This window comes from Acyrthosiphon pisum, chromosome A2 (genome assembly GCF_005508785.2).
Source record: "Acyrthosiphon pisum isolate AL4f chromosome A2, pea_aphid_22Mar2018_4r6ur, whole genome shotgun sequence".
Classification (NCBI taxonomy): Eukaryota; Metazoa; Arthropoda; class Insecta; order Hemiptera; family Aphididae; genus Acyrthosiphon; species Acyrthosiphon pisum.
In genome coordinates, this window is record NC_042495.1 from 14,390,757 (window position 1) to 14,415,049 (window position 24,293).

Sequence of the window (24,293 nt, forward strand, 5' to 3'; positions counted from 1 at the left end):
CCATTATACAGTGACCCATTTGTAACCTACTGTACAGCAGAGCGACATCCAATTATCCACCTTTTTTATATTATTACTCTTATATCTTATATTGTATTATATATGACAAACATTAGATGGACACAAATACAAACATTTGAAATAGAGCTAGTTAATAGGTTTTATTTGAAACGATGAGCCATGACCGTCGTTAAAATAATCGCGTTTTATGACGCATAAGATAATCGTCGTGGCTGTTCTATCGTAATATATATACTCGAATCCGGTGGCGTATTCGGTATTTCCTGTGATGGGTAGAATTTTAAATAATAATGATCAATATTATTATAGATCTAAGGAATTAATGTTATTAGGTAGCAGAAAATAAAAGAATTCAGACTCAAAAATAAAACTTAATTCAAATCAATTAAGATAATTATGACTCATAAATAAAGCAGTCTAAAATAATAAATAATATTATTATTTGACAGTCACTCCTGATAAACCTACCTCAATGTTATACGATCATACATCACCAATCACCGGATAAGGCTGTTATAACTTATAATAGGTACCTACTTATACATTTAGTTCATTATATTATCATATTATTAACCATAATATTATGTTTACAATGTACATCATCAATGTTATACCTATTAATCTATTCTGCTGTATAATATTGTATGGTGCATAACAATTTAACATTACTTATTAAGTTGTTACTAGTTATTAGTCGTTATTTGTAACTTCCTACTTTTTGAATGAAAAAAAACGTAATGTAATAAAAATAATGTTGGATAACGCAAATGTAATTTAAATAAGAATATTTTATGTAACGAGTAATGTAATTGTATTACTTTTCAAAAGTAATTTACCCAACACTGCATATTTGCAGATCCTAGTTAGTTTCAGCGCGGGGGGCGGAGCCAAAATATTTGCATGATATAATATAATATATTTATTGTATACATTTTATTAATTTCATTTACAATATCTGTGAATTGTTATTTCTTCTATTAATGCAAAATAAAAACTTCTTATTCTGATTCATAAATACATGAAACATTATGTTATACAAAACAAACATCGCCTAACAACAGAGCTAATACAAATAGTGTATCGAAATCCCGGACTTAGTCATTACTCATTAGAACAGTCATTTAAACAGTCCCTAGCTATAGTTCCTTGATTAACTTACTCTATGGGACCTCTTATGAGTTGTAAGTTTCAGTTGTGAAACTTTGAACTTTTGAAAATACTGAAGCAGCTCTACACAACACGCTAATTTTAAAAATATAGGTAAAGAACATGGGTCTAATCATAAATCATTAAAGACATGCTCAACAATAAGGTGGGCATGTTGTTAAGTGTCAGTAAATGCTATTAAACATAACTATAGTCCATTATTAAAGGCGTTGGATTAAATAATAAAAAACAGTTCGTTGTCACTTGCCAGATGTGAAAGTAATAGGCTTAGGATTTAAAAGTCAATATATAAGTTATCTGATGTTTCTTTATACATTTAAAATTAAATTAATTGGACCAATTACTTACCTAAATAAATAATATCAATACCGAAAAAATGTATATTGTAATTACTAATGAATATCGGTACCGGTTTCGGATTAGATAACTAAAAAAATCTAAAAAGGATTCCAGCAGTAAACCTTAAGAGGACACTAAACCCGTATGTGTCGTCCCCACCTTACAAATGTAAAACATAGCAAAAAACTGTTTGGCATGGGAAAGAACCAAGAAGGGTACGGTCATTACTAAGAAACATTATTTTCCCTACATAAAAAGGAGAATTTTGACTGGGAAATATGGTTCTGGTTCCAATATTTTCAAAAGGTTCCAGCTCAATATTTTAAATTTCGTTGCCAAGCCCTGGTATATAGGTACTATCCGTCACTTTAATTTATGACGTTATTATGTAACTAAACAATACAAATATGCTGCATTTCGTTGCCAATGACAATATTACAACAATACAACTAAAAAAACGTCATTTGCAAAATAAATTATGATAAAAAAATATAATTATTGTACACTTAACATTCATTTTGATTAAAATTCACATGTATGAAACAATTGTTAAAAAAATAAATAAACATTGTATTTTTTTTTTTTTTTTTGATTATTTCATCGTACAACATAAAATATAATATTACCACAGTTAAAACTTAATACATATTATAGTTTACTTTTTTATTTTCAAGTTCTCCATTAGCGTCTAAAAATTATAAAAACAGTTTTTAAAAAATGTAATTTAACTATAAAGGCACTTACAAATAAAAAAAATAAAATGAACAGCTTATAAAACACAAGATTAGGGCAAAACGAAATGGAATGTTCTATAAATAATAATAGTTAATATTAAAGAAAACTAACACTGGTAATTTTTTGTCAATGATATATTACGTTTGAATGTTACCAAATCGTCAACGCCTTACAAACATTGATTTGGCACTTTTGTTTTATCGTTGGATTGTCGAGATAGAGATTCATATTTTTTAATAGCGAAATGGAGTCCACGTGCCAGAGTGTTCATCTCGTCTATAGTATAACGGTCGATTATCCCTGAACACCGTAACCGCCGGAAACGGATGATCTTGGACGTATTTCAGAGAGGCTCGTATCTGAAATAAAACAATAATAAAAATGTGAAAATTATATTTCAATTAATTATTTTCAGCTGTACAAGTCACGTGTAATACCTATAATAAAATTGTAACTTGTATTATAGTGATAAAGTGTAATAAGCATACACCGCTTATTGACAAATGATAATTCGTGATGTGAATGTCTAAAACTATAAAAAAATCATTTTTTTTTTTTTTTTAAATACAGAATATTGCATAAAAATATAAGATAATATTATATAGTGTATAATGGGCACCATTGAGCAAGCTTATGTGGGGGCCCAATTAACCATATTAGATTCTGAACGTAGCGAATAAATGTATTGTATTTACAATGATAAGTCTTTTTTTAGAAATATTTTTGTTTGAATATTCAGCAAAAAAACAAAATAAAACGTTTTTGTTTTCCCCAAATATATTAATTATTTAATGTTTTCCGCGTCATATTAAATCACAAATATTAAATTATTATTAATACACATCAACTATCGAGCTTTGAACTTCCGAATACGGAGGATACAGTATACAATTATTAACGTGTAATTTGATTCTTACGGCCATGACTGTGTGCGGTGGTTCTACGTCGGGCGTAGTCGACAAAGCTTGTAGAATGAATTCGTCGGATTGCTGGAGCCACAAGTCGACACTGCGCATAGGCTCATAGTTGAACGGTCCGATTCTCAAGAGACCCAAGCTGCAGTCATACACGTCCAACACCTATTTATGTGTGAAAAACATAGGTTATGTCATTAAAAAAATTTTAAATTAAAAACGAAAATTGTATGTCTATTGTAATGACTTCAAATCATGTAAACAAAATATATAGCTATTATAATATGCGTATATTATGTATATTTGCAAAAACATTAATTTAACAGAAAGAATAATTTTTAATTATAATGCATATTATACATTATAACACCATAATACGTATTTAAATATACCGGTTGCAGGCCAGTGAACAGCCGAGCTAGCCTCAAAGGTTGTTCGGGCCCTTTGTCAGGAAAATTGGCCGGAAACACTTCACCGCTCTTGACCATAACTCCTATGTAAGAGACAAGGACAATGATCGACATTAAAAATGTGTTTAAGAAAAAATATAGGTATTTAAAAAAAAAAAACATTACCCGCTCCGTAAAGCAACGGCCAATGGACGTTGTTCCGCATAATGGTGTTGAGTTCTCCAACACACGCGAGCACAAGTTCGATTTCAGTTTGATGTTTGTGAACAGCAACTGTTATATAGGTATGTACGCACGAGTGCGAGATATAATATTATTATTATACATTACGTTAATTTATACCGACTTTTCGGTTGGAAAATAACGTTTACGACATTTACCCATCAGACTATAAAACACTTGTTCGCCATAACGCAACACGTGAGTGAATCCGCCAATCAGAGACATTTCCAGCCGACCGTCCGGGAAGCCCATGGACAGCTCTTGGATTCTATGCACCATGTTCACCACACATTCCTCGGTACACGAACCGTCTAAATGAGCAAAACCTACAGCACCAGAACCTAAACATGATGTGTGTAAGCATTCCCGAAATAACAATCAATTATATTATGTTATAGCCCAGACATGTCAAACTCAAAGTATTATCAAGGTAAATAATTATGAAAAAAATTTGGATTTTGGGTGTCAGGAAAAAAATAACAATAATTTAACAAACTATATTATACATAATATATTCAGCACTACGTTACTTATTACATATTTATTATAGATATAATTTAATTATTTTAATAAAAAGTATATATTAATATTAATTAGATAGGTTATTATAATTATTATTTATTAAATAGAGCTCAAAATAAATTTGTTAGGAGTCATGAGTTTTGACATGACTGTGTTATACTATGTATATATATAAAGGTTTTGGCAGAGGTTCCCATACTGTGGTACTCGTACCATCACTAGTGCAGGTAAACAAAAGGATTAAGACTAAGCAAAACACCACATGAGTGCACACTATATAGTACGGAAAATATTATTTAGTCGACTTTCGCAGGTATATTATTATTTGGACATGCGTGTCACCATGTAGGTACCATAATTTATTACGCTAACCCAACCCTACGAATATACGTATACGGCGAATACAATAGACAATTCAAAATAGTATATGATATAGGTAAGTTAATATAAGTACGCAGCACGCACGTATATTTCCAAAACGTATATTTGTACACGAAAAACGAGAGAAATAAAAAATACTGATGAATTATATACTGAATACCCATATTAGACTCTTGAGAGCAACTAGGATTGCAATTTGCATTCGAATATTTAGAAGCAGTGCTTACACAACAGAGATAATCAACATTTGGTTAAGAGCGTGTCGACCAAATATATTTTTTTATTTTTTTTAACTAATAAACTCAAAAATATAATTTAAAATATACTGCGCTTGAAATTCGTTTAAATCATGAAAAATGTCAATATCACATTCTGAAATTCACCAAATTATTTCACAATGAAAATAGTTTTAATTAATATTGAAGGATCGTTGACCATTGAAACTAAAGAGTTTCAGTTAAAGCACTAAATCATATAGACTTAAGTATGTATATGAGATAGTTGTGGACTTATAGAACCTACTTATTTTATACACCGCGTAATGCTTAAAACATACATAAGGATACTTGGATACGATATAAACATTAACGTACTTATCTATTAATACAAAATAAACTTACCGGTATGTCGGAGTACGAGAATGATGCAAGTGGTAACGTCGTCGGAACCAATGATCGAAACGTTTTCTATAAACATGAAATAAATATCTATTTTATTATTACGTCATAAATCATAAAACTTAATCAATATCATAGATAATAGGTAGGTAGGTACTAGACTATTTTCATAAACGCGATCAGTGGCATGTTCAGCTTTTTAAGTGGAACGGCGGGAGAGGTTTAAAAGTCTTATAATCCAATAAATGTCCGATAAAGTAAAATAATCAAAAATATTGTACATTTGGTGGTTATTAGAATCCATAAACATATTATAAAGGTTATTAGTTATTACTTATTAGTTACCTATTTATATTAAATTATACAGTTATATTTCTAAGACATAAAAGTCAGAGCCCCATATTATGGCCATACGTACGAGTATTTAATCATTATACAAAATACGGGCGGATATTTTAAAGTAGAATTGTGTATACAAAGTAATACGTATAATACCAGAAGGACAGATCGTAACTCATTGGAATCTAAAGCGGTCGATGACTGATAGTCGATAGATAAGGATTTCTGCTCCACAGTAATTTTAAGTAAAAAAAAATGACTCTAAAATTCATAAAATTCGATTCATAAGATAAAGAGAATCGAGTTTTTACTGATTTTACGGTAAAGAAATGCTCACAAAATAATGACGTAATGTCATGCTAATTTGAATTTATCTGTCGGCCAAAGAATGAGAACCAAAATCGGAAATACTAGCAATGTGAACAGGGAAATAATTATATGAAGCAGGTGCTCAATTCAGTGAGTATGGACGTAAAGGTATAGTAATTATTGATTAAGTATCGAAATTATTGTGTTGCACGTATAATTAACGTATAATTATGAGGATCTCACCTCTAATCTCCATATATTCCAAGATAAGACCGGACAGCGACGTCTTTATAAAAACTCGGAATCAATATAATTACAATAAATACCCATTATTAATACGCCATACTATTTAATAGACGATATTATTATATTATTAAAATACAAACGCTATTATCCCAAATATTGGAACAAATAAATATAATACAAACGTTTAACCCCCTCCCCCCCCCCCCCCAACACGATTAAACCACACGTGTATACCACATTATTTTATAATAATTTTATAATACAAGTATACGTACTGTCATGAGGTACGGTCACTGCCATCTCCCGTTGGCACACGTAAAGGAGCCCTATGGGCCCGACGACTTTTGTAGAGATGGTGAGCAGTTGCGATGCGGAATCTCTGAGTACCGGGTGGTTGAGGTACAGCGTCCTCGTGTCCGGCGGGGGTTCGTCCTGAACCACGCCTCGCACCAGTAACACCATCCTGCAGAAAACGAGTAAATTAATAAAAATGATTATAAATACCTTGGTTTTTTTTCAAGTCGTACTTAGCAGCCACTACAAGTCTTTATAGACTCAACATAGTTTATTCTACATAATATGTAAATAGGACATAACTCATAAGTAATAATAATAATGCAAATCACAAATTGCGTCCTAATAATTTTTCTACTTGTAATTTATTATCATAAGTGATTCTCAATAACCAACATACGTCATATAAACTTAAATTATTGATTTAGATTTAGATTAATAAATCCAAAGTAATACACAACTCTTAACTAGATATTTGATATAATATTAATAATTATAGTGTCAACAATTCAAAATTCAAATAAATTAAACAAAAATAATTGTCAACGAGGTTCTCAAATAGTGTATTACAATATAATGTGTCACCAAAAAAGAAAAACTATTGTGAAAATAATCTCGTTCTTAATTTATATAGGTATGGTTTTATAATTGTTAATTATTAAAAAAATCCATTAATTCTTTAAAGTGTGTTCTAAATCTATGGATCTAAATTAGGGTGTCGTCGTAAAAAAGGTTAAGAAGAACTTGGTTACGCTTACGGTATTTACTCGTATACTTATATTATAAAAAAAAGTTACCTAACCTCCTTAACCTGACCTTTTTTTATCTTATATTATGTTAACATATTTTTTCGTTATTAATTTATTAGTATTTTATTGTTTTATGTTACTCTCTATAAAATATAAGAGGGTTGTTTCTCTTTTTTATTTTCTCGAAGGATCTTTTACTTGACTAGGTACTTTTTAAGCTATAATCAGGTTTAAGTTTTCTTGTTCGGCGGTTCAATATAAATCTAGCTTTGCCGTTCCTAAAATTAGTAAACAAATATACTAATATATTAAGGAAATAATTAAATTGAAGTTACTGATTAGTCAAACTAAAAAATATTAAAAATGTACATCAACTATAAGGTTATTGGCCGGCGTTAAACAGCATATTATTTTACTTTTAGTTATAATATTAAATATAATGAGTGTTACATATTTAATTATAAATTGAAATAGGTTAAAATTATAGATTATTTAAGGGCTACTCACAAATATAATTACAAAAATTCAACCAGGGACGTAATCCATGTAACCCTTTTTTAAGTTGAAATTGGGAAGAAATTATACGGATTAGGAACGCAAGTCATGTGTAAATATAACGTGTTTTTTAGAATAGGTAGGTACGTAATGAAATATAATTACATGAATCTGTTAGAGTATAAATAGAACACAACATAATTATTATACATTTGTGACGATCATGATAATAAAAATACATTAAAATACGATTTCTCGTCACATGCCTACTTATAAATAACTTTTTTGTACTTCAATTTGTATGGTTTTTTGAATACTATCACTCGTAATTGTCATTTTTCAAAGTATGATTTTTGTTTATGAGTGAGTAATACTCCTTTCTCACAAAAACATATAATATTACAAATGAATACATACAGAGGATTCGAACTATTTTTAGGTAAACATATAGGTTCATTGTATACCATATTTTGTTCTCAATATAAGTGATTCTCCAAGACAATGAAATATTCCTAAAGACATACAAATACAATTGCTTTGTAATGCGTACAAATAAAAAAAAATTATCCATTCAATTTAACAACAATATAATATTCAACATTAATTCAACCCCTAAATCTTTACTATAACCAAACAATGAAAAAGTAATTATAAAGACAAATTGGTAATTGTATTAATAATTATTACTTTGATTATTTTTCAGTAACGTAACAATTAGTAAAAAAAATAGATATTGATTTTAAAAAAACCTTTATATATTATGTTATTAGTTATGCCATATTTCTTTTTTATATATCATGAATCATGATAATATCGTATTCAATTCAAAAAAAAAAAGTTGTTCATAACAACGTCACTATACGTTAGTTCAATTAAAAAACATACTCTTTTTTTTTATTGTGGTAGCTTGTCAATCATAAGTCACAAACTTTTAGATTTAAAATTCTGAAATAGAATGATCAAATAATTTTCTTAAAATGTACAAGCATTTAAACCCATTTCCATGTTTTAAAACTATATAAATATAATTGCACAACTATAATTTCTAAATTATGTTCGTTTTTTTTTACAATTGTTATTTATCTAACTCCAATGCTTTATTATAATTAATAAATAATATGGAATAAATATATAGGTATCTTTACTATAAAAATAAATGATTTTTTGGGTACTTTTAATTGAATATTTCGTTTAAACATTACATTTTTCTATTAAACAGTAGAAAATCGAATAACATAAATATGGAAATAATACATTAAATTGTACATAATTAAAATCAAAATAATAATAATATAATAATACATAGGTATTTTATGATGCCCCCTTTCCTATAGATAAATCAAAAAAAAGATAAGGGCTTTAATAACTAATAAGTAATAACGATCGACCTTTAGATTAGGTACTTAGGTATTATTAACGAACACCGGGATGAGGTAACATCAAAAATAGATAATCACTAGAAGAGTTTATATTTACCAATGATAATGATATCACATACATATTAATATACTATGTATAGGTTTAACGTTAACTGTATATTATACATATTATATTGTAAGAATAATTGAGCAATAATAAGAAAAATAATAATAAATATATATAATATATTATATACATGAACTTTCTCTAATAGATATTTATCATATTTAATGAAGTATTAAAGGTATTAAGTTAGTTTTTAATAAAATATAAAAATTTATTTTATTTTACTTTATGCAATGTTGGTATAAGGTGTAAATAGGTTCGTTAAATAAATTCCTTAATATAAATAGTTTAAAATTAGTCTAAATATTTTAAACATTTCATTATCATGACGAAAAGTTCGAAGTCCCTACTAGAAAGGAGGAGAAGGAGGAGATTCGACATATATGGAATAGGCATTTTATATGGGATAGTCAATTATTTTACAAGCTACTAGGCGCTATCTGTCGTATTTGATTGAAACTTAATCTTTAGTTATTAGTTTTTAAGACATAATATGGTACTGATATCACAGCACTGTCATCAAAGAGAGTAAAACACGTTGCTCGTCTCTTCTAACAACGAAAACTCTACAAGGTACTTTAAACACTTATAAAACAATTTGTAACTATAGATTTTTAATCTTTTTTAAATGTGGCTTTATACTTATTTTTATTTTTAATTCTAGACAGTACAATTTAAGATTAACTTTGAGTATATTTCTAAAATGTTCGAATTCCTTAAACTAAATAATAAACAATATACTTAAATAAATCATAACATAAAGCGAAAGAAGTCAAAAATTCAAAATTTGAAGGAATAAATAGTTTAAAAAAAAAGCTCAAAAATATTTTGAAAATACTGGTTTAAATGTTTGGTGAAAATTTAACAACAAAAATTATTTTCCTGATTATTTTGAAAAATAGTGGACATTTTTACTTTTAACCAGCAAACTAGATCAATTTTGCCACCTAGCCGAAACCACCCTCGATATTAGACATTGAAGTATATTTCTGTTATAAAATCTCATTGGTGACAAAAAAAACACAATGTAAAACCAATACATTCCATTGCTTTGCCTAGAATCTAAACTAATATGTAAAAAATTACATTTTACGTTTATAAATATCTATGAATTCAATACAATGAACGACAACAGTACACTTTAAAAAAAAATTAATATATTATTCTTAATAAATCAACTTCAGCAATATTATTGTGTAAACCAACGTTACATACATACGTATATATTTGTATTAAAACTTTAATAACTACCATTAAGAATTAAGATAATGATTTAAATTACATACGTATAGATATAAATGCCAATTGGTATGGAAAATATAAATAGTTATACTATATTATCAAATGGATTACATCATATTTTGGATATAACATCGTCCGGGCAATTCGAATTATAATTAATACCATCGGCTTTTACCTGATAAACAACAACATAATAAACTACACATAATATTCTGGTGAATACGATATTAAAGAGTATTTTTTCATACACAGACCACGGTTATAGTAAAATACTATAGAATGGATTTTTGAAAAAAACCTATATAATATAACCATTAATTATTTTATTATCTAATAAGTACTCAATATATGTTTCGAGTTAGGTTAAAAAACTTTCATTTTATGAAATTATTTTTGCCTTAAACTAATTGGCAATTTATGTTTTTGAAACGTCACAATTTAAACCCTGTATAATAATATATTTTTATATATGTTCACAATATTTTCCGCATTTCAACATGTATTTTCATCGTATATAAATCGATCTCTACACGATAAAACGAACAACGACGCAATAAGTACAAAATCCATTTAATATGATAAATAATAATATACCTATTGATGGTACTACTATATTTTGATTCTGTTTATTTATACTGTAATGTATGTATAATATGTGTAATGAGCATATTATAAATACAAGAACTGTTTAAACATAATATAGTGATTCGTACATAGAGATTAAACGGGAATATTTTAAATCAAATATTTATATTTTTCAATGGCAAAAAAAATTATTAATGATATGAAATAATTAATTAGTGTCTTAAAAATTAAAACCATTGATGAATAGGTAATGAAATAATAGGTAATGAATAGGTAATTATAATGTGAGCCATCAATATATTATTGCACGAGATTTATTGTATCCGGGTGGTACAGACTAACAAAACGTATCAAAATTCAATAAATATTATTTGTATAGTAATGAAAATCACCTCCATTACTACGAAATAATATAATATCGTAGGTTTTAAGTTATTGCAGTTAATTATTTAGGTACAGCCTTGTGAAATGATATATGTCATATTATGTACCTACTTAGTTTTTAAAAATCCGTTTCATTTATAATAGAGTGCTCAATGCACATTTATATTAATATTAAAGTCGTATTAATATTTACATAACGTGACTAATACACGTATATATTATAAAACTAAAGATACATTGTAGCAATAAAAATAATTAAGACCCCTCTGCAGAGTTATGCAAATCGTATATACCTATTTATAAAGGGGGACGTCTAAGACAAAAAAAATATTCAAAATATAAAACAGTTTAAATTATTCAAATTCACGCAAAATTAACATAATATGAGGTATTGGGAGTCAACAGCCGTTCTATTGTTTAGGCATAAATATATATATACCTTTATATACATGACAAGGGTAAACTATAATGTCATAATATTAAATAGGTTAAAAACAAGATGTTAGATTGGACTAAAACGTTTATATTTTATAATATACATTAATGGGGGAAAATGTATTCGTACATCAAACGTACATATATTTTATAATTTACATACTTGGAATACCATTGAGGGGCCATATTAAGCGATCGAGAGTGTAATAATAAATTATTGCGATACAATGTTACCACCTAAATTTTAGATATTCCTTAATCTGTTTATGTATAAACCATCATGAACAAGTTATTGCTATCGAAATAATGGTAGTTCGCTATATTTATAACTTCGTTTAACAAATATATCGTAAGGTTTAACAATGCTCATTGTCTATACACCGTATATATAAACGGACAAAGGAACAGCGTACAAGTATTATAGTAAGATACGTATTATATTATAGTACACGACGATGAGTATGACTACAAAGTGTATTTTTTTCAAAAAGCATCGGTAATATTATTTTTGTACAAATGTTAAATATGTATATATTATTTTAGGACGAACGCCAAATGATTCCAATTTCTACATATTAAGACCGATGGAATAAAGCTATATTATTGCTTCCGAATGTAGGATTTAGAGCCACGACACAGCAATTTAATGTGTCCCGGGACTTTTATTTTTGTGCGTAGAATAGCCAATAGAGCTAATTCTATCATTTGTTGAATTGTGGAACATATAAATAAAACAAACAGCATAATGAATACACTCGTATACGTGTAGTATAAATAATAATATATTATAATATATGGATAATGAATTATAATTTGAAACGTGAAATATACGTTCTGATTATTACTTTAGAGTAAACTTACATGAATGTTATGCATTAAGAATTTAAGTGTTAAGACTGAACAAAAAACTGAACTAAATCAAATTTAGAATATGGTTATAATAACCTTGCAGGGTACCTACCTATCTATACTGTGATGATGGACAAATTCTTAGTGGTTCAATATAATAACCATGCCTAAAAAAATTCACAATATGTTTATGGCTTGAAAGGTAAACAATATGTAAAAAAAATATATTAAATTTGTAAGCTTCATAAAAAAATTGTTTTTGAAAAAATTTATGAAAAATATTCGTAATATATTTTGTAATTGATGAACTTTAAATATTAAAAAAATTATATGGTGGTACATAGCACAAAACAATTTTTTTTTTCTTAAATATGGAATAAGAACATAAAAACAGTCATAGGTAGGTATATGAATTTTATATTTATATTATACACTATACGTGTTGACGTCTAAAAGATGAAAAATTAAACTTCATAATTTGAATGATAATGTCTTGAAGACTTGAATCAAATTTGTATCTCACTTATTTTTAATTCATGATGAAATTCATTGATTTTAAAAATCATGAAATCCACAGTCCTAGATATAAAATATTATTTAATATCAGCATGACAGCATTATTGACTTCCCAGGAGAGTTAAAATATTAAACCCAGTATGTTCAATCGAAGCAAACTATACGCCAAGTAACAAATGTCGGAAGTTGCAAAACGTTATTAGTTATATACTTATATCTAACACAATGTTTGTTTACACATAAAACCAGAAGAAAATACACCACACAGCACTACAATAATATATACTAGGTTATATTGTATGATAGTGTGTAATAAGAGTGTCAATAATTACGTACTATTATTGAACAATAAAAAGGACGGTGGCGGTTGGAAATTTATTTAAAAAAAAAAAATACAAACAAACCTAATTCGATGTCAAATTACAATTTACTAGATATCTAGTATTATTCGTTGGCGAGACACTATTAAACCGGTCACGGACACTGGACTTGTCGCACAACAACCGACCGTTTGGCGACAAATAAAAAATCTGTGTAGTACGCGGCGCGGGTACATCCGCGGACTGCAGCTGCAGCGGTATGAATTTCGCCCGAGCGATGAGTTTTTCTCGACGATCGACGACGCCGCCGGTCGACACCCCCTCGGGCACGCACGACCACTATAGGATTGGATTCGCGCGAAGAATTCTTCGACGACGGCGGCAAACCGGTTGTGTTTGTGTGCGTTGTACACGACTGCCGACGCCGTGGCTTACTGGGAGACCGCCACGCCGCCGCCACCACTTTCCACCGGGCACCGGAGACCTATCTCCTCATCCACCCGCACACACGAACACATATATAATGAACACACGGATATTTATTTCTTATAGAAAGTACCGTTGTTTTGTTTTCTTCTTTTTCTCAGTCTGTCTCCCTCTGTCTAACTTCTTTCTTCACCTCTCTTTTCCTCTCTACACATTGCCATCACGACTATCTCATCTTCGTTGTGAGCGTGTGTCCCGATAGAAGAAGACTAGCTACCTCGTCTATAATACTTACGCTTATCGCATACATATTATGTGTAGATTTCTATATAATATATATAATATGATCGAACGCACAAAATCTACAAAACAATGATTCCTTTTGATGAAAAATTCTCCAGAATATTTGTCCTTAAAACCAGATATCAAAAAATACAAACAAAAACGTCGATAAAGTCGATAGGAATGGATTATAATACAATGGAAATAAACTGTTAAAGTACTTAAACAAAATACATTTATGTTGAACCTTCCAAAAGAGCAAAAAAAATATTCAAATGTCAATCAACATCTTGGAAGGGGAAATCTACTATAATAACACAAATCATAGATGCATAATTTTAAGTAATTTAAGTATCGACCGATGAAATAATCCAAAGAGTTTGATCGCGTAAACGGCATCGTCGACTACTCAACTACGCGTATTATCCGGGGCAGTAAATTATTATTAAATGTGTAGAGAAACTGCTTACCTACAATCATGACCAACGTCTATACTAAAAGTATCTCAGATATATGCGAAAAGTTCGTGTAGAGAAACCAGTTCCAACTATTCTTATATATATAGATAATATTATTTGTTTAAATTTTAATTAACTGCCTATATAAAACATTTCACCAGCTATATGTTGATAGTTTTATTTATATATCACGAATACTCTGATATATCGACGAATAAATTATGAAGTCAAACTTTCAAGCATTTCACTCCAACAATTTTATTCGAACAGAGATTAACATAGATTTTTCATTAATAATACAACGAAATATTTTAATCACGAATAAATGTGCCATTAAACGCGGGTCATTCGCTGTATATCAATACATAATAGACTTATTAATCAACAAGGTGTCATATTCCACAGTTGAACAATTCATGTATCGTCCTATAATTTAAATATGGAATAGTATACATTATACAAAATACAAAAAAACAACACAAATAATAATAATAAAACATTACAACGAATTTTTACATTCGGTAGTTAAAATTGGCACGCACACTCAAAACTTTTAGTTCAAAAATATCCTATGTAAAATTCCACAAAGATTATTATTTTTAATATACCTAACACAATACATTATGATATTATATGAATAAGCAGCAGAACTTTTACAAATAACCATGCAATGTGCAAACGCATTCTAATAAATTAGTTTGAGATTATTATATCCTACCTACTTCTTCATTTTGAGGTAAACTATTGTGATTAAACTTAATTATTATAATTCAACTTTGAACAATTTTAAATTTTAGTACATTCTTCGTAAGTAAACATAAAAATGTACATGCATTTAATGAGATAGTAATAAATAAGTATACAGGTTGGTTCACCCAACTTTTATTTTTTAATGATGCGTTTATTCATATTTTGATTTTTGCAATTTTTATGTACCTAGGTAACAGTATATTAATTAAAGACCATATATTTAAATACTTATCATTTTTGCCAGATATATAATGTCTAAAAAGATATTTTAAATAAAAACAAAAATAGAACAGCAGCTGTTTGAATAAGGTTGAAATGGTTATTAAACAAATATTAACTAACTAGGTACCTCAAAAATTGAATGTTAGAAGCTTATACGTATTATCATTTTTCTTACTTTTTTTATTCTTCGTCAATATTACTTACTTTAGTTTAATAGTATTTTATTTTTCTTGGATGAGACACGAAAAATATAAATTTTTAATTTAATTTATAACCCAGAACTAAGCAAATTTAGTAGAGTACAGAGTAGAACATACACACTTCTGGAAAACCAACATAAACTGAATGTATAGTTGCTCGATTAACTAAATCGAACACATATTTTATAATACTTATACTATGGTCCAATACCGCCATTCATTTAAAATACAACTAAGATTATAATATACAATTATCAAGAAGTAATAAAACGTGTAAAACATTAATACCATTAATATATTTCCAAATAAAACAAATCGCTTTTTTTCTCAACTATATACTATTATATACATTAGATAACATATATTAACATATGTAAGGTATATAGTATGAAGGTTAAAAAGGAACGATATAAAATATTATAGTGAAACAACACAACTGTTTTCTGTTAGTATTCTACAAAAAGGACTCTGACCACTTATATAGTGGCCCAATTATAAGATAGGGTGGTATGAGCTCTTATCAACTGTCAAGTTTTATCGAATTATCCGACAGATTTTCAAAAAAAATAATAGCCACTGAGATAAGTATAAATGATACTTTCTTGATGAATGCAACACATTAAATATGTAGGCGTCTAATAATATAATGACCACTGACGTTATAGAAGAGAAAGAGAAAAACAACTGGACGTTAACTCTACCACTCCTACCACGGCATAACAACCATACTATAAGGAGACCGCAACGGCGGCCCACTGCAAGGAAAAACTGGTATAACGCAATCGTGATATTAAGTTAAAGCTTCTCAATTATATATAATATGAGTATACTGTATACGGAACCCGTTAAATGATGACGTTATTCGTATAAGTCGGACATATAGCTATAAGCAACTATACATATATATCACCAAATACCCTTTATAATATAGTCCTATCGTATTCGCGTACAAAAATATTACACTAATTCGAATTATTAGTATTATATGCGACATACGGGCAATATTTAAATATTAATGTGATTCGGAAAATATTATTTCTTCAAAGACGTTCAAACGAGACAAGCAAAACCTCGACTATATCAACGGTATGGTTTGTTAAATTGTTAAAAGTAATAATGTACCTAATATTATAAGCTACGAACTGTTAAAATGCTGATAAAAAAAATGTATAAACGTTTCGTAAATGTTATCTTCTCTCGCAAGAAATAGTACACCATTGACTAATTTAAATAAAACACACTGAAAGTAAAATACAAGAGATCCTACAGTCTACAGATGATTGCGTCCAACAGGACCAAAACGGATGAATAGAACAGATATTATGATTTATGAGTAACATATGCAGCAGTTGCGGCGCAAGTGGCAACGACAAAATAACATCTGTACAGTATTAATAACTGTCAATAAAATATTTTTATTAGAGCCGAGACTAATTTATAGGATATTATGTATATTCGTATATCTCGGAACATTGTAACAACGAACAGAAATGCGTATTTTTTTGAAAACAAAAAGAAGGTAGTTTTACTTAAACAGGTGAACAGTTAATGGTGGATTGGACATATTTTATAAATTACTTTTGTGTTGACGTTTTTAGGGTGCATCAAGTTCCCAGCCCCAATTATATTACAATAAATTATAGAATACAAGTGAAATATTAATATATTATAATAAATTATATTATGCGTATAAAATACACATCGGTCCGAACCGCGGAGCGACGACACCACGTCGGTTGTAATCAATCAACTGAGGCAGTGTGGGCTACGATGTAGGGTCGGGGTCCTTGGCGGCGCGTCGATAGTAATCCAACCATCGCTGTACCTATAATATTGACCCGTAAAATAATATTACGACCACACGAAGCACGAGGCAAACGGCACGATTTATCATTAGGTTGCCGCCGCGTCTGTCATCTGTCCGAAATGCAAACGATCCGAACGATGACGACGAACGATCGTAGACGTGGTGTCTTATACACCTTATGTACCTATCCGATAATAGCACAGTACCTACTATAACTATATGTTATAATAACGACATATTAAGTAGGTTCATAGGACGGCGTACAGCTATGGTATTATTAGCGTACGTTTTTCGAGAGCACGCGACGGTCGTTCCAATGTGTTTTGGTCGAAAACACAACGTGGCGTGGGTGGCGTGTTGGCCATACAGCGCGACGCGCGACGGTTAGAAAAATAAACGCAAGTGAGTTCAACGACTGCACGACGCTTTGAAAGCGTATACCTAAACAATGTATACTACCTATATAGCGTGTGTGGTGTGATACCTATGTATTATAATATGCACAACAATCGTGTATAGAAGAAAATGTCATCGAAAAAACATGGAAATCAATAGTATATATACTTATAAAAGGAAAACTGATACACGTGGTATGGTTATATATATAATAATATAACAAGTATTCTTATTATGTACTTTTATTAAATCCACATATACATTATACCCAACCGAAGTTTATTAAATTAGTCAATTTTTAACTTTTAGAATTTAAAAAATGGGGATATATTACGTTTTTGCGTTGTGGAAAGTCAATTTTTTTAAACCAGTAAATTGGATATCCAATTTTAGCATAGTATACCTACCTAAGAAGTAATATGAGTAGACACTAAAACCGTACATGGCTTAATATCTATACTCTATATTATAATAAGAATAACAACGAAGACGCCACTCTGTCTGTGCTCTTTTTATCATAATAATAATAATAATAATTAATAATAAATCATAACATAACTGTTTGGATTTTAATCAAATGTCGACAAGGACGGCAGCCTCCAGTTTTTTGTTTAGCACGTGCTATTATGGATAATTTTTTTATTAATTAAAACTCGAAATAAATAAATCCTAGTTATAACTCGAAACTCGATGTATATAAATAAAGAATACCAATAATATTTTTAAAAAAAACGATGAAGCAATCAAAAGAATTGATATTATTTATAATTTGTTTTATGAATACTGAACATATGAAGTGTAAAAATACATTTTATACTTAATGAAAACACTATAGTAAACATTAGAATAGGTAGGTATTTTATTGATTAGGTACGTATTTATACCATGCGTATAATATTGATAATCTTATAAAAAGTTATCATTAATTATTTTAATTGTCTCATTTAAAAAGTTCCGAAATTCGTATAATACCCTATTACTCATTAGCTACCTAATTAATAAATGATTTAATGATCCATTAAATTACTTAACTATTATTTACCTGCAGATGTTCTTAAACTTTATTTGTTTGTTGTTATGCATTAGTTCAGTCAAAACATCATATTGAATTAATTTATTAATTATCATTTATCATTATAGACATAAAGTAAAAACAACACTGATAAAGAATAGTCACAAAAAACATACTCATTCAGTTTATCACTAAATGGTTACCTAATAAGAATTGAACATTAAAATTTAATCACCACCTTGCAATATTGATTAACTAGTTTAAATAACTATGTTTATCACAAATATTTATAATCCCCACTAGGTACATTTAAAATAATAATAATTAATGCCTATAAAGTATAAATAAACTTTTTATGCTTAAGTTATAATTAAAGACTTAGAACAGAAAATTATACTAATAAGTACTAACTAACATATTATTCTGTATCATAATAAGCTAACTAAGATTTATTCTATAATATTATATACTATATAGATTCACCTACTAAATAGGTATGCTGTATTACATTATAAATTATCATGCCATATTTTCACACATAAAATTAAATGATATAACTACCAACTAGTAACTGTATAAAGGTTGTAATAAAAATCTTACCTTAATTATTTTTATAGGATGGTTTTTTTTGTTCTGATACAATATAGTATCAGTAATATTTTTTGAAAATTGTTCAACTCCATTCTATAATAAAAATTTTTACATGAGTACAACATTAAAAATTCCATGGCAAAAATTGTTTATCTAGTGATTGATGGACTATGACAATAAAGTTATTAATAAACCTATTTATTATTAATATTCTCATATGAATCATAGCTCATAAGGCATCAATTATTTTTTTTCAAAATGTAAAATGTTTAGTTTCACTATAGGTTAAATAGGAACTATACTCTATTCCAAATAAGTTTTGGAAAGAAATCATGATTAAATGTGTTGCGTTAGCATTTGGTCAGTCTTCTTGACTGCCGTCGGTACACTGCCAACTACTAGCCAATCACAGCGGCCCTACCGTTCCGACGCTGCGCAGTTTTTCCCAACTTATTTGGAATAGAGTATAATTATAATTTAGATACCTTTATGCATGAAAGACTATTCATTGTAATATTGATTGTTAATTATTATTTATAAGCTAAGGGCTGTTTTTTATAACTTTTTAAATTTATTTACATATTTATTTGATATTTTAATAATAATGCAATTATTATACTATGTTAAAAGTATGAAACAACTTTAAATTATTTCTTATAGTTTACACTTTATTCTAAACGCAGTAATAAACATTTGGAAATTGTAAATTTATAACAAATAATCTGCAAGTTTTTAGGAGTCCATACTTCTTAATAGCTTTAGATTAAAAACATAAATTTTTATTTTCAACTACTAAAAATTGTCCTGCATTCTACAAATCCTCTTTTTAATGGCTATAATATTATATGTTTAATTACTTATAAAGAAGGTTGATATAATGACTATAAAAATGTAATATTCAAATTTAAAATTAGTACCTAAGGGCTAAGTTGTAAGAAAAATATTATGAAATAATATAAATATTAAATATCCAATAAGAAAATACAAAAAAAACCTTAGTAATTACAACAAATCTAATAGATAATACAATTGATTAGTTATTATGACTTATTATAAAATAGGTATTTATTACAAGCTTTAACTACTGTAATATACCTTACTTTATTTTAAGGATAATAAATTGTTCAAATGAAAATAAAAACTATATGATTCATAGTTTTAAATATAATTTATTGCATGTTTAGCATACAATGATTATTTGACACAATAATTATGTTAATTTAATTATGTCTAAAATTAAAACAATGAACACAAAAAAAAATATCTAGGTAACGCTAATGACAAAGTAAATAATAATTTCGGTAAATGGTTCAATACTTTATGAATGTATCAATATTTTGTTAAATAGATCAACAATAGAAATAATAATTTTAGTAAATGGTTCAATACTTTATGAATGTATCAATATTTTGTTAAATAGATCAACAATAGAAATAATAATTTTAGTAAAGTATTTGCTCATTTACCTATTCTTTATATTAATATCCGTGGAATTACTAAGTAATTAAGTAATTACTAACTAAGGCATTGCTCAAGTTAGTATTAAGTCATAATAAAATTGAATCAATAATCAGATGTTAAAAATGAGTATTGGGTACATTAAAAATGTTTAGAATTAAAAAAAATTAAGACATTCACAAATTGATTTAGCGGATGACATTTTTGAAATAATGCGCTAACCTAACCATACTTCTACACTATTAAAAATACAAAGTGTAAGCATGATGAAATTACCTACCTTGATGATTAATATCAGTGGCGCCTTGTTTTTCATTTGGTGGGGCAAAGTATAAAAATTAGTTACCACCACCACCCACCACCCACGTGATTATAAGGTAAATTCAATTATCACAAAGCAAACACTGGGGCGAACCGCCCCATAAAAAATATGCTTTCGGCGCCACTGATTAATATTATTCATATATAATATAAATCTTAAATAAAATTAATTCAAATTTCAAACTAAATTTAAGATTGAAAGTATGTGTTATTACCTGTGGCATAAATTAACAAATTATATTCATAACATTTTAAAGGAAAATACCAGAATAAATATGAATAACGATAAATGACATTCAGTAGCATCAGAAAAGATACAAAATAGGTTTTAAATTATACAGCAGACATTAAACAATTGAAAAAGAACATAATATGACCATATATAGGTAGGTACCTAATTATATTTATATTTTATAAAGACTAGGTATAAGTTTTAATAATTAGTTCATTTAAAAATCAATAGATTAAAAAAAATGATAAGTACATTATTTATTTAATAAAATTCTGAAATCAGCAGCTGCTTTAAACACCTGCCAATTATTTATTAAGGTCCCCTCACACTGCAGTGGTAGCGGTTACGGCAAAATAAAGCCGGACACAATTTTACCGCCACTGCCAAGATTAAAGCAACCATTAGACATATTTAATAACTAATTATAATAAGAAGATAATTATTAAATCAACATACTTCTTTGTATACCTAAGGAAAAAATTAGAAAGTTTAGGGGTTGGAATTGTTCACTACTAAATAATGAACATAATTTTCATATATAATTATTTTCAAATATTCCAGTATAATAAAATAATATTGTGCTACTATGAATGCTACTCGATGCTAATTAACAATATACAGGGATTCACCAAACATTGTCATTGCTCATCCCCTTTTTCTTCTTTAATTCTTTAGTTCTTCATTACCTATCTAATTTTTAGAATTTTAAATATACTTTAACAATTTTATCAAAATCTTGAGATTTCTTGTGCTTCTTTAATAGGTAGTAGAAGTGTCCTGTGGAGAAACAAACTTTTGTTTTTCAAATGTTAACCATCCTTTTATACAGTCAATTATTTAGCAGATCATTTTTCTGAAATTTGTAAAAATCAAAATTCAAACGAGTAGTTTTTGTGTACCAAGGATAATGGGTTTTTAAAATATGGAGGGTATAGTTATTTGACAATTTTAACAATTTATACTAATCTATCAATATTTATAACTCATAAAAATGGCCCAAGTATATTAAATAGTACACCCGATAATTACACCAGTAAGCCCATTTTTAAGAACTATTGACCTTAACATAAACATTTTAATTACTGAAAACCAACCTGACAGATTTCTGAATTAGTTAAATAAAAATGATAAAAAAAAATTATCCACTAAATATTTTACAGTAAAAATAGAAAGGGGGTTATCATTTGAAAAACAGATGTTTGTATTGTCACAGGACACTCCTTACGTAGTACAAACAATCTTAAGAATTTGAAAATATAGTCTATAACTTATAAGTACCTACATATATTTAAAAATTTCAAAAATCAGAATTTGAATAAATTTAGTATTTAATGAAAAAATAGGGTTGAGCATGCTTACTGATTCATTCTAGATATGTAGATTCCTATATAAATTAATTGATTAGAAAAATGTATAATATTATACCTATTTGCTACATATTTATGTTAACTAAAAAATAAATAAGTTTTTATGTTGCATGTTATGAAATCAAAATTAACCATACATAAAATGTTTATTTTTTTTAATTATAAGCCAAAAGTTTCCTCTTTTATATTTTTTATATTACATATGTAGGTACTAAATACAATATTATTTAATATACCTGACTGCTTCCTAAACGTTTAAGAATACCTACCTAATGTTTTCTAAGAACTTTAAATTTGTGATCAATGAAACAACTAAATAATAAAAACAATAATTATAATAAATAAATACATCGATAGATAGACGTATCACCAATATTATATTGTTTACTTACGATTATTATCAGCATTTATCAAATAATTCCAGTAATAAAACATTGGAAATTCATGTTCATCCAATTATTTTGGATTTGTCTCGCCCTGTTTTAACAAAACAAAAATTTTTTACAACATTTTTATTTTTATTCGTATATAAATCGAAAAAAGTGTACACTGAACAAAAGTTATTTTAATTTTTACAATAGGATCAATATATTTTTAATAGCTATTAAAATTACTTACCAAAAATTAACAAGAAAAACAAGACATATATGATGGTAATATATATTTATATATAATGTGTTGAAAAATATGTACTTATTGTAAATAACGATTTAATACTTAAAAAACTAATAATATTATTTAATATTATACACTAATAAATTATTGCAGTGAATTAATCGACGTCAACTCCTTCGCACTATATCTAACAGTCTGCGTGAATGCGTGATAAATGATAATAGCTGGTGACTGGTGTATTAATTATTGTAAAATATACAATACGAATTATTATCTAGAGTTTTCTGAGACAGTGTAACCAACGTAACGAACTAAAAATATATATTACCGACTACCGTACGTGCATTTAAAAAATATTTATTAATTTATAATAATAATTCTGTTTGTATTTATATTTTAAATTTTTACCACAGAATATAATGATTTTACCAAATGTCCGCCGCGGCCGTCCTATCCGCCCGGCGTTGCCAGTGCCAATTTTTTTTTATATATAAATATAGGTATTTCAGTATTTGCACAGATTCATTTAATTTGTGGTATTTCAGTATTTGTATAAAAATGTATATGCCATAATTCTACT

General features: G+C 27.9%; 1 protein-coding gene across 4 annotated transcripts; it reads right to left on the reverse strand.

Annotated features, from left to right (window-relative positions):
• Window positions 1-1,990: 1,990 nt before the first annotated feature.
• On the reverse strand, window positions 1,991-23,925 carry LOC100160095 (protein N-terminal asparagine amidohydrolase). Of its 4 annotated transcripts, XM_003244783.4 has the most exons (10): window positions 23,717-23,924; window positions 23,491-23,575; window positions 19,730-19,813; window positions 6,498-6,685; window positions 5,332-5,397; window positions 3,967-4,149; window positions 3,752-3,859; window positions 3,569-3,669; window positions 3,180-3,341; window positions 1,991-2,621 (listed from the first exon to the last, which is right to left on the reverse strand). In XM_003244783.4, the coding sequence occupies exons 4-10, from the start codon at window positions 6,682-6,684 to the stop codon at window positions 2,496-2,498; spliced, it is 933 nt and encodes a 310-aa protein (XP_003244831.1). In that variant the 5' UTR covers window position 6,685; window positions 19,730-19,813; window positions 23,491-23,575; window positions 23,717-23,924; the 3' UTR covers window positions 1,991-2,495. The 4 variants fall into 4 exon arrangements, with proteins under 4 accessions (XP_003244831.1, XP_016660223.1, XP_008183529.1 ...); XM_016804734.2 differs by lacking the exon at window positions 19,730-19,813 and having other exon boundaries at window positions 23,717-23,925; XM_008185307.2 differs by lacking the exons at window positions 19,730-19,813; window positions 23,491-23,575; window positions 23,717-23,924 and adding an exon at window positions 19,160-19,215.
• Between the last annotated feature and the right edge of the window lie 368 nt (window positions 23,926-24,293).

Bases quoted from the DNA above. Each gene is read 5' to 3' on its own strand.
- LOC100160095 (XM_008185307.2), bottom strand. From the start codon at position 19,200: ATGCATAACAACAAACAAATAAAGTTTAAGAACATCTGCAG. The intron at 3,342-3,568 runs GTATATTTAAAT...ACACATAAATAG, and splicing joins TGTTCACTGGCCTGCAACCG to GTGTTGGACGTGTATGACTG. The intron at 2,622-3,179 runs GTAAGAATCAAA...GTTTTATTTCAG, and splicing joins CACCGCACACAGTCATGGCC to ATACGAGCCTCTCTGAAATA.